The sequence below is a fragment of the Girardinichthys multiradiatus genome, chromosome 14, assembly GCF_021462225.1.
Source record: "Girardinichthys multiradiatus isolate DD_20200921_A chromosome 14, DD_fGirMul_XY1, whole genome shotgun sequence".
NCBI lineage: Eukaryota > Metazoa > Chordata > Actinopteri > Cyprinodontiformes > Goodeidae > Girardinichthys > Girardinichthys multiradiatus.
In genome coordinates, this window is record NC_061807.1 from 36,464,768 (window position 1) to 36,476,682 (window position 11,915).

At 38.5% G+C, this 11,915-nt stretch overlaps 1 protein-coding gene across 3 annotated transcripts; it reads left to right on the forward strand.

The window, feature by feature from the left end:
- Positions 1-393: 393 nt before the first annotated feature.
- Positions 394-11,663, forward strand: LOC124880104 (E3 ubiquitin/ISG15 ligase TRIM25-like). Of its 3 annotated transcripts, none has more exons than XM_047385029.1 (8): positions 394-616; positions 5,257-5,519; positions 7,032-7,397; positions 7,481-7,576; positions 8,332-8,565; positions 10,011-10,158; positions 10,235-10,294; positions 10,388-11,663. In XM_047385029.1, the coding sequence occupies exons 2-8, from the start codon at positions 5,268-5,270 to the stop codon at positions 10,915-10,917; spliced, it is 1,686 nt and encodes a 561-aa protein (XP_047240985.1). In that variant the 5' UTR covers positions 394-616; positions 5,257-5,267; the 3' UTR covers positions 10,918-11,663. The 3 variants fall into 3 exon arrangements, with proteins under 3 accessions (XP_047240985.1, XP_047240981.1, XP_047240984.1); XM_047385025.1 differs by having other exon boundaries at positions 395-616; positions 5,210-5,519; XM_047385028.1 differs by lacking the exon at positions 394-616 and having other exon boundaries at positions 4,301-5,519.
- The last annotated feature ends 252 nt before the right edge of the window (positions 11,664-11,915 follow it).

An 11,915-nucleotide genomic window follows, 5' to 3' on the forward strand; every position in this document is an offset into this window, starting at 1 on the left:
AGAAAATCATGAATATTTGTTTCTTAATATGCATAACTAACCATGACAAAAACCTGACATCAAAAGTTTCCAAAAGGCTCAGGATCAATGAAATGTTGAAATCCCGGTTAACAATGGCTGTAAATTGTTAATGATACAAAATCTAGAAATTTTGTGCAAAGTCTGATTCTCTAAGTGTAACATATTAGCTGTATCCTTTGTTTTCCTTATTCAGTGCTGATATGAAATTTTCAGATGTGAAGTTCTTTGGCAAGTGAAATCAAAAGTAATTTAATGATCTTCAAAGCAGTGATCTAAACAGTTACCTGGAATTCCTCCAGGTAACTGTTTAGATCACTGCTCTAAGCAGTTGACAAGAGGAATATTTTATGGGGCTGTCAGAGCAGACGGAGGCAGGCCAGGTTAATGGGGACACTCCCATCCTCTGTTAATACGTGTTGCAGCTAGCAGGACAAACCTATGGCATGAGACAGAGAGAGAAAGGGACGGAGGATGTGGGTGGGGAAGAAGACGTGGACAAAAGCATAGTAAAAAAAGTAAAAAGAAGAGGAGGAAAATAAACCATCTGAAACGCTCTCAGTCGTCTTTTCCTTTACTCATGGATTCAACTTCCTTGGTGAGTCTCTTTTTCTAAGTCTTTATGGATCAACATGTGGTAGGAATCTAAGATATACTCAGACTTTTTTAGCTCACATTAACACTTTCTATATTTTTCTATGGATTGTAAATGTCTGTCTTTTGTCCTGCAACAGTTCTGTATCTGATACTTTTTTTAAAACAGATATAGATCCAAACAACCCCAGTCCAACTAAATCTGTGCACTTATGTCCACGTGTGGTGTAGTTTCTGTTAAGTGAGGTTTTCTTCATAGGTGCAGCAGGTGTAATTCTGAAGGCATGCTTTTGTGTCACAGTGTACTCAAAAACACACCTTCTGAGTCATTCAGATCAGTCTTTGGAGGGATTTGTTTGTACAAATGATACCAGGGAAACGATAAGCAGCAAGTGTGCTTAAGGTGACAGGAATAGAAGCATGATGGATACAATGATGACAGATCCAGAGCCCAGTTGGGTATAATTTCATCAACATGCTACGTGATAAATGTTGAAAGTGAAAAAATTGATCTCTGTCTGATGTGTTTACATCTCTGATCACATTTAACTTGCACTCGTCTATAATTAAAACCAATTACACAGGGATATACCCCCATAATGATGGATCAGCCGGAAAATCATATAAACTTTGTCAGAAGCCTACACGGAATTTTGGCACGTTCTGCCAGAAGCTGATGTTCTACATATAGCAACAATCTCAAGAATGGGGTTTGCAAGACAGAATAATTTGATCCCAAATAAAACATCCAGTCCTGGATAAAATCTCCCAAAGTTAAGTGAGAGATTGCATTGTGGTCAAATGACACCAAACTTAAACTTTTGGGATATAATTCCAGAAGAAATGTTCATCATGCTTGGAGTTACTTCTCTTCAGAGTGGGTGTGTGGGAGTGAGAGTTTGTCACCTGGAAATTTACATTTGTAAGTGTGGCAAGGATTGTAGAAGGCCTGAAATCCACAGCGGCTAAGAGCTGCAAAGGGCAGGTAGACCCATTTCTGGAAGGCCACAGAAGTCCCAGGCAGCCAGATATAGAGCATCACCCCAGGGAAGCCATATTCTCTGCTTAGAAATGGGTCGCCAGCAAGCCACAGGAGCAGCAGCTCCCAGGTCAAAGATGCACAGAATTAGATACAGGACACTGAGCTCCTTCCAACCCATCCACACCACAACTCCCAGCCATGCAGGCCAAGCCCAGGACCCAGTCCGCCAGAGGGACTGGTTACATCAAGTTAAAACTCAGCTACATTTTCTCTGCGCATGTATTTCTGCCTGTTATGGCTGTTTGGTTTTGCAAATCACTGTTTTGAGGATTTTTTTCTGAAAATTTACATTGAATCGCTGTTGGGTCAGTTCCTTCAGACTGACTTGACACAGTTAATGGGTTAAATAAACTGTAATAATAGGTGTTACTGAAAACCTCCTGGTATAAGAACATGTATGGTAATCATAGTCTATGTGCTGGAGATAATAATCAAAAAAGTATTTTTATTGAGTTTCAACTAAATTATTAATATAGTCTTAATTTTACATAATATAAATGGTATTTTGCAAATTTATTCAACATTTGTTGACTGTGAACAAAATTACATTTGATAACAAAACGTTTAAAAGACTTTCATAATGTCCAGCGTTTAACATCTGATTTCTTACTTTTTTAATGAGAACAGATGTTTTGTTTGATCAAATTTGCCAATTTGAACAAGTTAAATTACCAAGTGTCCACCTTAAAATTATGGAAGCAAATGTGTCCCAATATTCAAATTAAAATGGAAAGTCAAATTGATTTATGGAGCACTTATGACAAAGCAAAGCATTTTCCTCTTAGTTTTCTCATTAGTTGTGTTACACAATGAAAAGCCTTGAAGAAGAAAATTAAAACGCAGTTCGAAAGATCTATTATCAATTTTATTTATGAGTCAAAAAATGCAGCTATGACGTTAACACATTTTAATTTTCAAATTTGTCATTTCAAAATGAATTTTGGTCACTTTTAGCTGGGACATGTTTTGAAAATAGAATGTTAAATGTTATTTTATTTATCATTTTAATTAATTAACAGAAGTAGCAGTCTTAAAGAAGAAAATGAAAGTGCAGTTTGGATGATCTATTAGTCATTTATTTATAAGTTAAAAAATGCAGCTTCATTTTGAACATGAAAAAGCATTTATTAATCCATTTTAATTTAAACATTGGGACACATTTGCTTCCATATAAATTGAGTTATTTCCTGAACACTTAATTTGATATTGTTATTTTGCAACCTTAATATACAGTTACGCCCAAAATTATGCACATCCGTAAAATATATAAATTTGAAACCATTTTCATTCAAAAGCAATAAAAGATAATTAAACTGCAAAGAGAGTTTTCAGGTATATATATATATATATATATATATATATATATATAATTTATAGATATATATACAGGGGTTGGACAATGAAACTGAAACACCTGTCATTTTATTGTGGGAGGTTTCATGGCTAAATTGGACCAGCCTGGTAGCCAGTCTGCATTGATTGCACATTGCACCAGTAAGAGCAGAGTGTGAAGGTTCAATTAGCAGGGTAAGAGCACAGTTTTGCTCAAAATATTGAAATGCACACAACATGATGGGTGACATACCAGAGTTCAAAAGAGGACAGATTGTTGGTGCACGTCTTGCTGGCGCATCTGTGACCAAGACAGCAAGTCTTTGTGATGTATCAAGAGCCACGGTAACCAGGGTAATGTCAGTATACCACCAAGAAGGACGAACCACATCCAACAGGATTAACTGTGGATGCAAGAGGAAGCTGTCTGAAAGGGATGTTCGGGTGCTAACCCGGATTGTATCCAAAAAACATAAAACCACGGCTGCCCAAATCACGACAGAATTAAATGTGCACCTCAACTCTCCTGTTTCCACCAGAACTGTCCGTCGGGAGCTCCACAGGGTCAATATACACGGCCGGGCTGCTATAGCCAAACCTTTGGTCACTCATACCAATGCCAAACGTCGGTTTCAATGGTGCAAGGAGCGCAAATCTTGGGACGTGGACAATGTGAAACATATATTGTTCTCTGATGAGTCCACCTTTACTGTTTTCCAAACATCCAGGAGAGTTACGGTGTGGAGAAGCCCCAAAGAAGCGTAACCACCCAGACTGTTGCATGCCCAGAGTGAAGCATGGGGGTGGATCAGTGATGGTTTGGGCTGCCATAAGGCGGTGCTGTGTATCAGGATGACAATACACCAATACACACAGCAAGACAGGTGAAAGATTGGTTTGATGAACATGAAAGTGAAGTTGAACATCTCCCATGGCCTGCACAGTCACCAGATCTAAATATTATTGAACCACTTTGGGGTGTTTTGGAGGAGCGAGTCAGGAAACGTTTTCCTCCACCAGTATCACGTAGTGACCTGGTCACTATCCTGCAAGAAGAATGGCTCAAAATCCCTCTGACCACTGTGCAGGACTTGTATATGTCATTCCCAAGACGAATTGACGCTGTATTGGCCGCAAAAAGAGGCCCTACACCATACTAATAAATTATTGTGGTCTAAAACCAGGTGTTTCAGTTTCATTGTCCCACCCCTGTGTATATATATATATATATATATATATATATATATATACAGAGAGAGAGAGAGACATTTGTTTCAAATCCCCAATGTTTGAATAGGAATTTTATTCTATAACATTTACGGCTGTAAACCAAAGGTGACTCAAGTATGTCACCGTAAGTCACAATCCTTATAGTAAAGCATGGCAGTGGTAGCATCATGGTGTGGCTTTGTTGCAGGGAGGACTTGGATACTACTCATGGTATGATGAATCGGGCCAAAAACAGAAATGTTTTGAGAATTCAGACTGGGTCGGAGCTTCAGAATGGTCCTTAGAATCTCTTGGAATAAAGATAAACCCCAGCTCTCTTTCTGCGTGTATTCTTACAAAGTGTGTGAGAGATTAGCTTTACAGTAGCAGACCACATCCACAATAGTAGAGTTGCTTTGCTTTAATGAACCAAGCTTTGTAAGGTATACCCCAAAAGGGGCTCATCAACTCACGTCGAGTCCAACGTGACATGTAAAATCATTTATATCGGGTTGTTTTAATGCAAAACAACAGAGGAGTCATTCAGTAAATCTGCTTTTCCTTTACAACTGGACCAACTGAAACTAACCTGCAGGTTTTCGTCGGCTTCTGTTTTTCCTGTTGAAAATAGTATATATTGGGCCAAAACTAATTGCATCATAATCTTGGAATGCTGTCAAACAATCTGGCATGCACATTACAGAATTACAAATCAACTAGTTGCTCATAAAATGTTACAGAAATGCATTTTAGAATGTGTTTAGTCATGCAGGATCAGGAAATCACGAACAAATATGACAAGAGACCCTACTATGCTGTATTTGTCCCACTTTGAGATATCTCCCCAGAAGTCATTTACAATCAGCATCATATCAGATTGGTTAAGCAATCAATTGCAATGCCTCTGTCAGCTGAGCTCATTTTATCAGTGCATGCAATAACCATGTGATTATGGCAGAGGGTGGACATTGAAACTTCTCTGCTAGGGACAACGTGTTCATTTTATTTTCCCAGCAATTCGAAACGTAAAACTATTCCAGCATTCAGTTCTGTGTTGCCAGCTGTTACCTAAATGGCTGGTAAGGAGGAACAACTGCAGGAGAATCAATACGGAGTCAATCTAGACCGTGAGCAGTTCTGCTGCTCAGTTTGTCTGGATCTGCTGAAGGAGCCCGTCACCATCCACTGCGGACACAGTTACTGCAGAAGCTGCATCGAGAACTGCTGGGATGAGGAGGATGAGAAGGGGGAATACAGCTGCCCTCAGTGCAGGGAGACCTTCCATCTGAGGCCTGTTCTGAAGAGAAACAACATGCTGGCTGAGGTGAGGGGAGAGTTGGCATAAAAGCTGATCAGTTTAAACCGTTATGGACCTGCAAAGTCTAAAAGGGTCGTTCTGTCAGGAGCTGATGTTCTACACATTTTAGATGTTTCCCCAATTAAACCCAATTGATATAAACATTCTGACAGAACTTGCGGAGGTTTGCATTAGGCTTGCAAACACAAGCCTAATCCACAGGCCGTACCGTCTAAAGCAGGGGTGTCCAAAGTGTGGCCCGAGGGCCTTTTGCAGCCCCTGCAGTGGTTGTGTTCAAGCCCTGACTAAAATTCAGGGATGACAGAAATTTGGGCTGCCAGCACAGAGAAAAGATGCTGATAGAAACTTTTTAATTAGGGCAAAATTATAACAGAAAATTTTGAATTCTTCTTACAAGAGAAAACGTTAGATACAGCATAAAGTATTCATCTTTTAATAACCACACTTTTCCATTCTCTTTAATACTAAATAGGAACACATCTACTCAGTTACTTTTACTCTAAAGCAGACTTTAATGCAACCAAATCTGCTTTTAACCAATACTTAGGACATTCTTTTACTTTGTTTTAAGAGTCACCATCTGTCATTTGATACAGTTGAACTCCAGATTATTGATATCTCTGGCAGATTTAGGTTTAAAGTAACCTTTTAATTTGACCATCATGTATTTCTGACTGGATGCACTAGGATATTGGTATGGCCCAACCAGAGTCTCGACTTAAATCTGATAGAGAATCTGTGGAGGCTAAAGTTTAGGGTGATGTTGGAGGTCCTCTCCAAAGACAAATCCTCAAAATACCAGTGAAAAAATGCAAAAGGCTTGTCAGCAGATTTTCCATTGGTTGCTAGGAAGGAAGGAAATAATTTAGACATTTTATAAATTGTAGATTTCTTTTTTTTTTTACAAAAGTTATACTTCTTCTACACTGTATACATTTTAACACACCCGTGTCTCCACACCCATCAGAAACAATTTTTATAGTTTATAGTTTATGATTTTACATAAAAATTTCCCAGGGAAATAAATAGTATGCAACAGTAAAACCTGAAAAAATGCACTACTCTTAAATTACGTTTTTGGAGATTTCAAAATTTTTGAAAACAGACCTAAATAGTGTTTTCAAAGAAACAGTAACCCAAATTCTGTTCTTAATGCTGAGAACAGACCGGATGTTTTTCTATTATTTTTCAATTAAGCCCAAAAGAATTTGCAAGCTGGATGCCTCTCAATGCCTTTTCATAAGGAAAATGAGGAGAACCCTTTTTTCTAATTTTAATCTACAATTATTTACAGGATCCTTTTCAAATCTGTTTACCCTATTTGTTGAATTTAATTATTACATGCTTAGTTTATTGTTGTGCAGGAAAAAAATATATAATTTCTTTGTAACCTTAATTTACAAAAAACTATATTTCATTGGAATTTTGGGCACCGCTATTCTAAATTAATCTTACAACGTCTCTTAAGCATCAAATTTAATTACTGGCCTTAACTTCATTACCTTCCTTATTCTTTAGGTTGTAAAGAAGCTGAAGATGAGATATCCCCAACAACTACCTCCTCCACTGACCCCTGACGCCCCGCTAGACATTGCCTGTGACTTTTGCGGGCTCGGACAAAACAAAGCCATAAAGTCTTGCTTGACATGCTTGGCATCTTACTGCGACAAACACGTTGAGCCTCACTACACTATCCCCGTGTTGCAGAAGCATGAACTGATCTCAGCTACTATCCCAATAGGGAAAAAAGTGTGCGCCCTGCATAGAAAGTTGATGGATCTCTACTGTCAGACGGACGAGGAGCTCATCTGCACCGAGTGCACAGTCGACAAACATAAACATCACAAATTTGTGTCAATTTTGGAACTAGAGGAGACAACAAAGGTAAAAACAGATGGTGTGATTGAAGTACGTTTAATTAAAGTTATCCCAATTCAAAATTAATTCAACTTCATGGTTTCTTCCAGAAACGTCTGGAGACAGTTCGAAGGCAAGTGCAAAAGAAAGTGCAGCAAAGAGAAGAAGAGCTGGAGATGCTCATACAAGCTGAGAAGAATGTTAAGGTATGGGCAACAAAATGAAAAACAATACGTAAATTAGACTTTTAGTTTCAGCCTGTGTAAATGGTACAGCTGAAGGTGCTGTTAAAGAACTGTAACAACAAACAGAGGTCGGTTAGGAAATGTAAGCTTTGAAGATCTAAGCAGGAAGTACGGCTCTCCATAAGGAACAGCATGTTCAGGAATGATTCAGTGATTAATTGCTGTAAAATTTCAGCAGCTAGAACATAGTGTGGTATTGGGTGCGTTTAATATGATGCCAGAGCTTCATCTGGGTCTTACCATTAATAACTTCTCCCTTCAACCACTTCAACCAGCAGAGACAAATCACACATTAGAAAAGTCTTACACTTTGGAAGCGGAGCCTCTGGATATGTAACTTTGTAGCTTGTTAATGTGGTATGCACTAAGAGTTGATAAAACCTCTTGCTAATGTGAGTTTAGGAAATTGCAACATTATGCAAACTTAATATATATATCCGAGGCATGAAAAGGTCTGATAAAAGCTCAGAACTAAACAGAAGCGGCAATAGTATTTCCTGTAAAATGAAACCTAAGAAGCCCTTTTTTTAATCCTTATATTATTATATTTAAAAAATGTGTAAATTAAACTTAGGGAGGAATTCCTTATAAACAGCAATGCACTACGGTTCTGATTCTGTCTCTGAAGAGAATCCAGTTTTGCCTTTAAAAATTGGGGTAGATCTGCTCTGCACGGTGTAATCACATTTTACAATGAGCTGCCTTTGTTCCAACAGGGCGGTGCTCAGACTGCAAAGACTGACTGTGCCAAGATCTTCTCCGAGTTGATTTCCTCCATGCAGAACAGATGCGGTAAAGTGGAGCAGCTGATAGAAGCCCAGGAGAAAAGTGCCGTCGCTCAGGCCGGGGAGCTGAAGCAGCAGCTGGAGAAGGACCTCGCTGAGCTGAGGGGGAGGGACACCCAACTGTTGCAGCTTTCCTGTGCTGACGACATTGTTTACCTGATGCAGGTACAGACAATGTTCAGCCTTGTGAGCACTTGTTATTTTTTTCTTTATAACTTGCATAAAACAGGGTTACCAACACACTTACCACACACTGTGTTCAACTTGCTTTCTGTATACTCTATAGTTTATTGTGTTATTTTCTAATGCCATTTCAGAATTATTACCAATTTGTGCTAGTAAAAGGCATTCAGAGTTAAGTTATTTTCTACAACAATGGGACCTGAAACACAAACTGCCAGTTTGTAGAAATAGGTATTTTCTTAACTTTAGTAACATGATTATTCTGACTTGGAGTGATATTAATGTTTTGGATTTGCTAAACCAGAGTCCTGACTGAAATCTGGTAAAGAATCTATTGATGGAGCTAAAGATTAGGGTGTTGGCAAGGAGGCCTTCACACCTCAGTGACCCGGAGCTTATCACTGAAGATAAATCTAACTAAAGATTAACTAACGCCAATAAAGATTTTTTCATTAATTATTTAGAAGCGTGTATAGCATTTTTACATTCTATTTTTTAATTAAAATGTAAATACAAATGATACCTTTATGATGACACTCTCATTCACAATGAGTGTTCAATTCAATTCAGTTTTATTTGTAAAGCGCCAATTCACAGCACATGTTGTCTCAAGGCACTTCACAACAGTCAGGTACATACATTCCAATTAATCCTAACCATTGAACAGTGCAGTCAGATTCAGTTATTTATTCAAATTGGATAAAACGTTTTTCTATCTAAGGAAACCCAGCAGATTGCATCCAGTCAGTGACTTGCAGCATTCACTCCTCCTGGATGAGCATGTAGAGACAGTGGACAGTCACTGGCGTTGACTTTGCAGCAATCCCTCATACTGAGCATGCATGTAGCGACAGTGGAGAGGAAAAACTCCCTTTTAACAGGAAGAAACCTCCAGCAGAACCAGGCTCAGTGTGAGCGGCCATCTGCCACGACCGACTGGAGGTTTGAGAGAACAGAGCAGAGACACAAAGAGAACAAAGAAGCACTGATCCAGGAGTACTTTCTATGGGAAGGAAAAGTAAATGTTAATGGATGTAGCTCCTTTAGTCGTTTCACCTAGAAAGAAAGAACAGATAAACTGAGCCAGTTTTCAAGGTTAGAGTCTGAAAGAGAGCACATATAATTAGTTACAGTTAAGCTCAGTCAATCGCCATGTCTAGGAGAGAGAAAGGGTTAAACACTAAAAGACAGGGCCATGTGGATCATTGGTAGAGGGTGAGCATTAAGTTGTTGCCAGCAGAAGCTCGGACGATTCCCCTCTCCAGAAAGATGTCACAGGTAGACACAGAGCCAGGCCAGGTGTAGCTTCTAGGAAGAGAAAAGAGAGAACAAAGTTATAAACTGAAATAACAGCAAATAATGCAAGAGTGTTGAAAGAGTATATGAAAGAGTACCGGTATTAAGTAATGTCTCTTCATATTTTTCAGTTTCACTCCATTTCGGAAACGTTTCAAGACTTTGAACCGGGCGCTGGTCCTCCACGCTCATTCACAGATGTGACTGCCTGTGTGATTGAGCTAAAAGACAAAGCAGAAATTTTGCTGAAGGAGACATGGCCCAAGATCTCAACTACAGGTAATACATATTTGAGTAGGAGTCAAAAGATTTTATTTATTTCAGGGTTAAAAACCAGTGCTATCTCTTCTCACAGTCTCTTATGTGGATTTCTCCCTACCACCACCACCCAACAGCAGAGAGGAGTTTTTAAGTTGTAAGAAATCTATATAAATACATTTGTGTTTATTAGCAATAATTACTATCAGAAAGCAAGCTTGTGATGATGATATTTCTGTTTTGTTTGTAGATTGGCATCCCCTTAACCTTGATGACACATCAAATTACCCTAACCTGAACGTGATGGACAACAACCGTAAAATAAGGCCTTCACCTGTCCCATATTCTCCTCATCCAAACAGATTTATCAGGTTCCCACAAGTGCTTTGCAAAGAGGCTTTAACGGAACGATGTTACTGGGAGGTGGAGTGGCACGCTCGCACCCTGTCTGCGGCTGTAGTTTACAAAGACGCCGACCGAAAATCGGATGAGTCGGAGTTTGGGAAAAATGACAAGTCTTGGACTTTAGAGTGCTCAGAAAATACTCTGAAGTTTTGTCACAATAATGTTGAGATGAAATTACCTGGTTCTTGCTCCCAAAAGATTGGAGTGTTCTTGGATTACAAAGCAGGAATTTTGAGTTTCTATAAAGTCTCTGACCCAATGCTTCTAATCTTTGAAGTTCGGACCACATTCACTCAGCCTCTTCTTCCTGGTATTGGGCTGAACTATGAATGGTATGATACTGGAGTATTTGCACAGCTGGCTAAATTGAATTAGTAAAGGGGTAGCAGGTGGGTGTGGCAGAAATGATTCTTTGTAATGGAAATCCTGAATAATAACTAAGCTCTGTTCTGAATGATTCCACAGGGAGAATCCAAGGAAACATTCTTTCACTTGGTTTAATGTATTTTGAATCAACCAATATTCCCTCAAGATTTTCCCCTTAATTATTTAATTTTTTTCTTGCAAAATAAACCTTCAAAAACTTCTCAATGACTTTCTGACCAACTCACAAGAGATGAATCAGCCACTCTTCTGCATTTGAAGTCACTGAAAAATATTTGCTAAATCTCCCTTTTATTCTTTTATGTGGAAATGTCACTTGGTCTATGGTGCAATGAACACAATCACCATCAGAGAAATGTATCTCCCAGATGTTCTGGAAGTTGTTTTCTACTTTTATTGGTTTAAACTGAAATTGACAAGAAAAAGTCAAGTTTCTGAGCCTGTTCAACCAATTTGAAAATTATCACATAATCTTTAATGGTTTTTTGGTGAAACCTTTTTCGTTGAGATATACAGCTTTTTCTATTAATCCTACTGAACCTATGACACAATGGCATAATGACAGAAACCATTATTGACTGAAATATGCTGTTAAAAATTATTTTGGAGTTTAATGTATCTCAAGTTCCCACACTCGGTGTTTCATGAATCACAGTTGGGTTTTTCTTTTCTTTGGATGTCTGGGCTAAAGCACCCAAAGCAAAAACAATAAATTAAATTAAACCTTCTTGGCAAGAGTTTCTTTGTGTCCAGAATCTTTTTGTCTTTTGCTTATTGGATTTGGTTTCATGAGTTATCTTAACGTCTAACAGGATTTTGCTTTCCTAGTAAGATATTGCTACTGGCAGAGGCAAGAGATGGGGGGTCTATCTATCTATTTATTTATTTGCAACTAACCCATGTTAAATGTAGGCCAGTGGGAAAATAATACATTTGTGCTTGGAAATCTAAATTTCTCTACTCCAAGTCAGAAAAATAAAATATAGAAA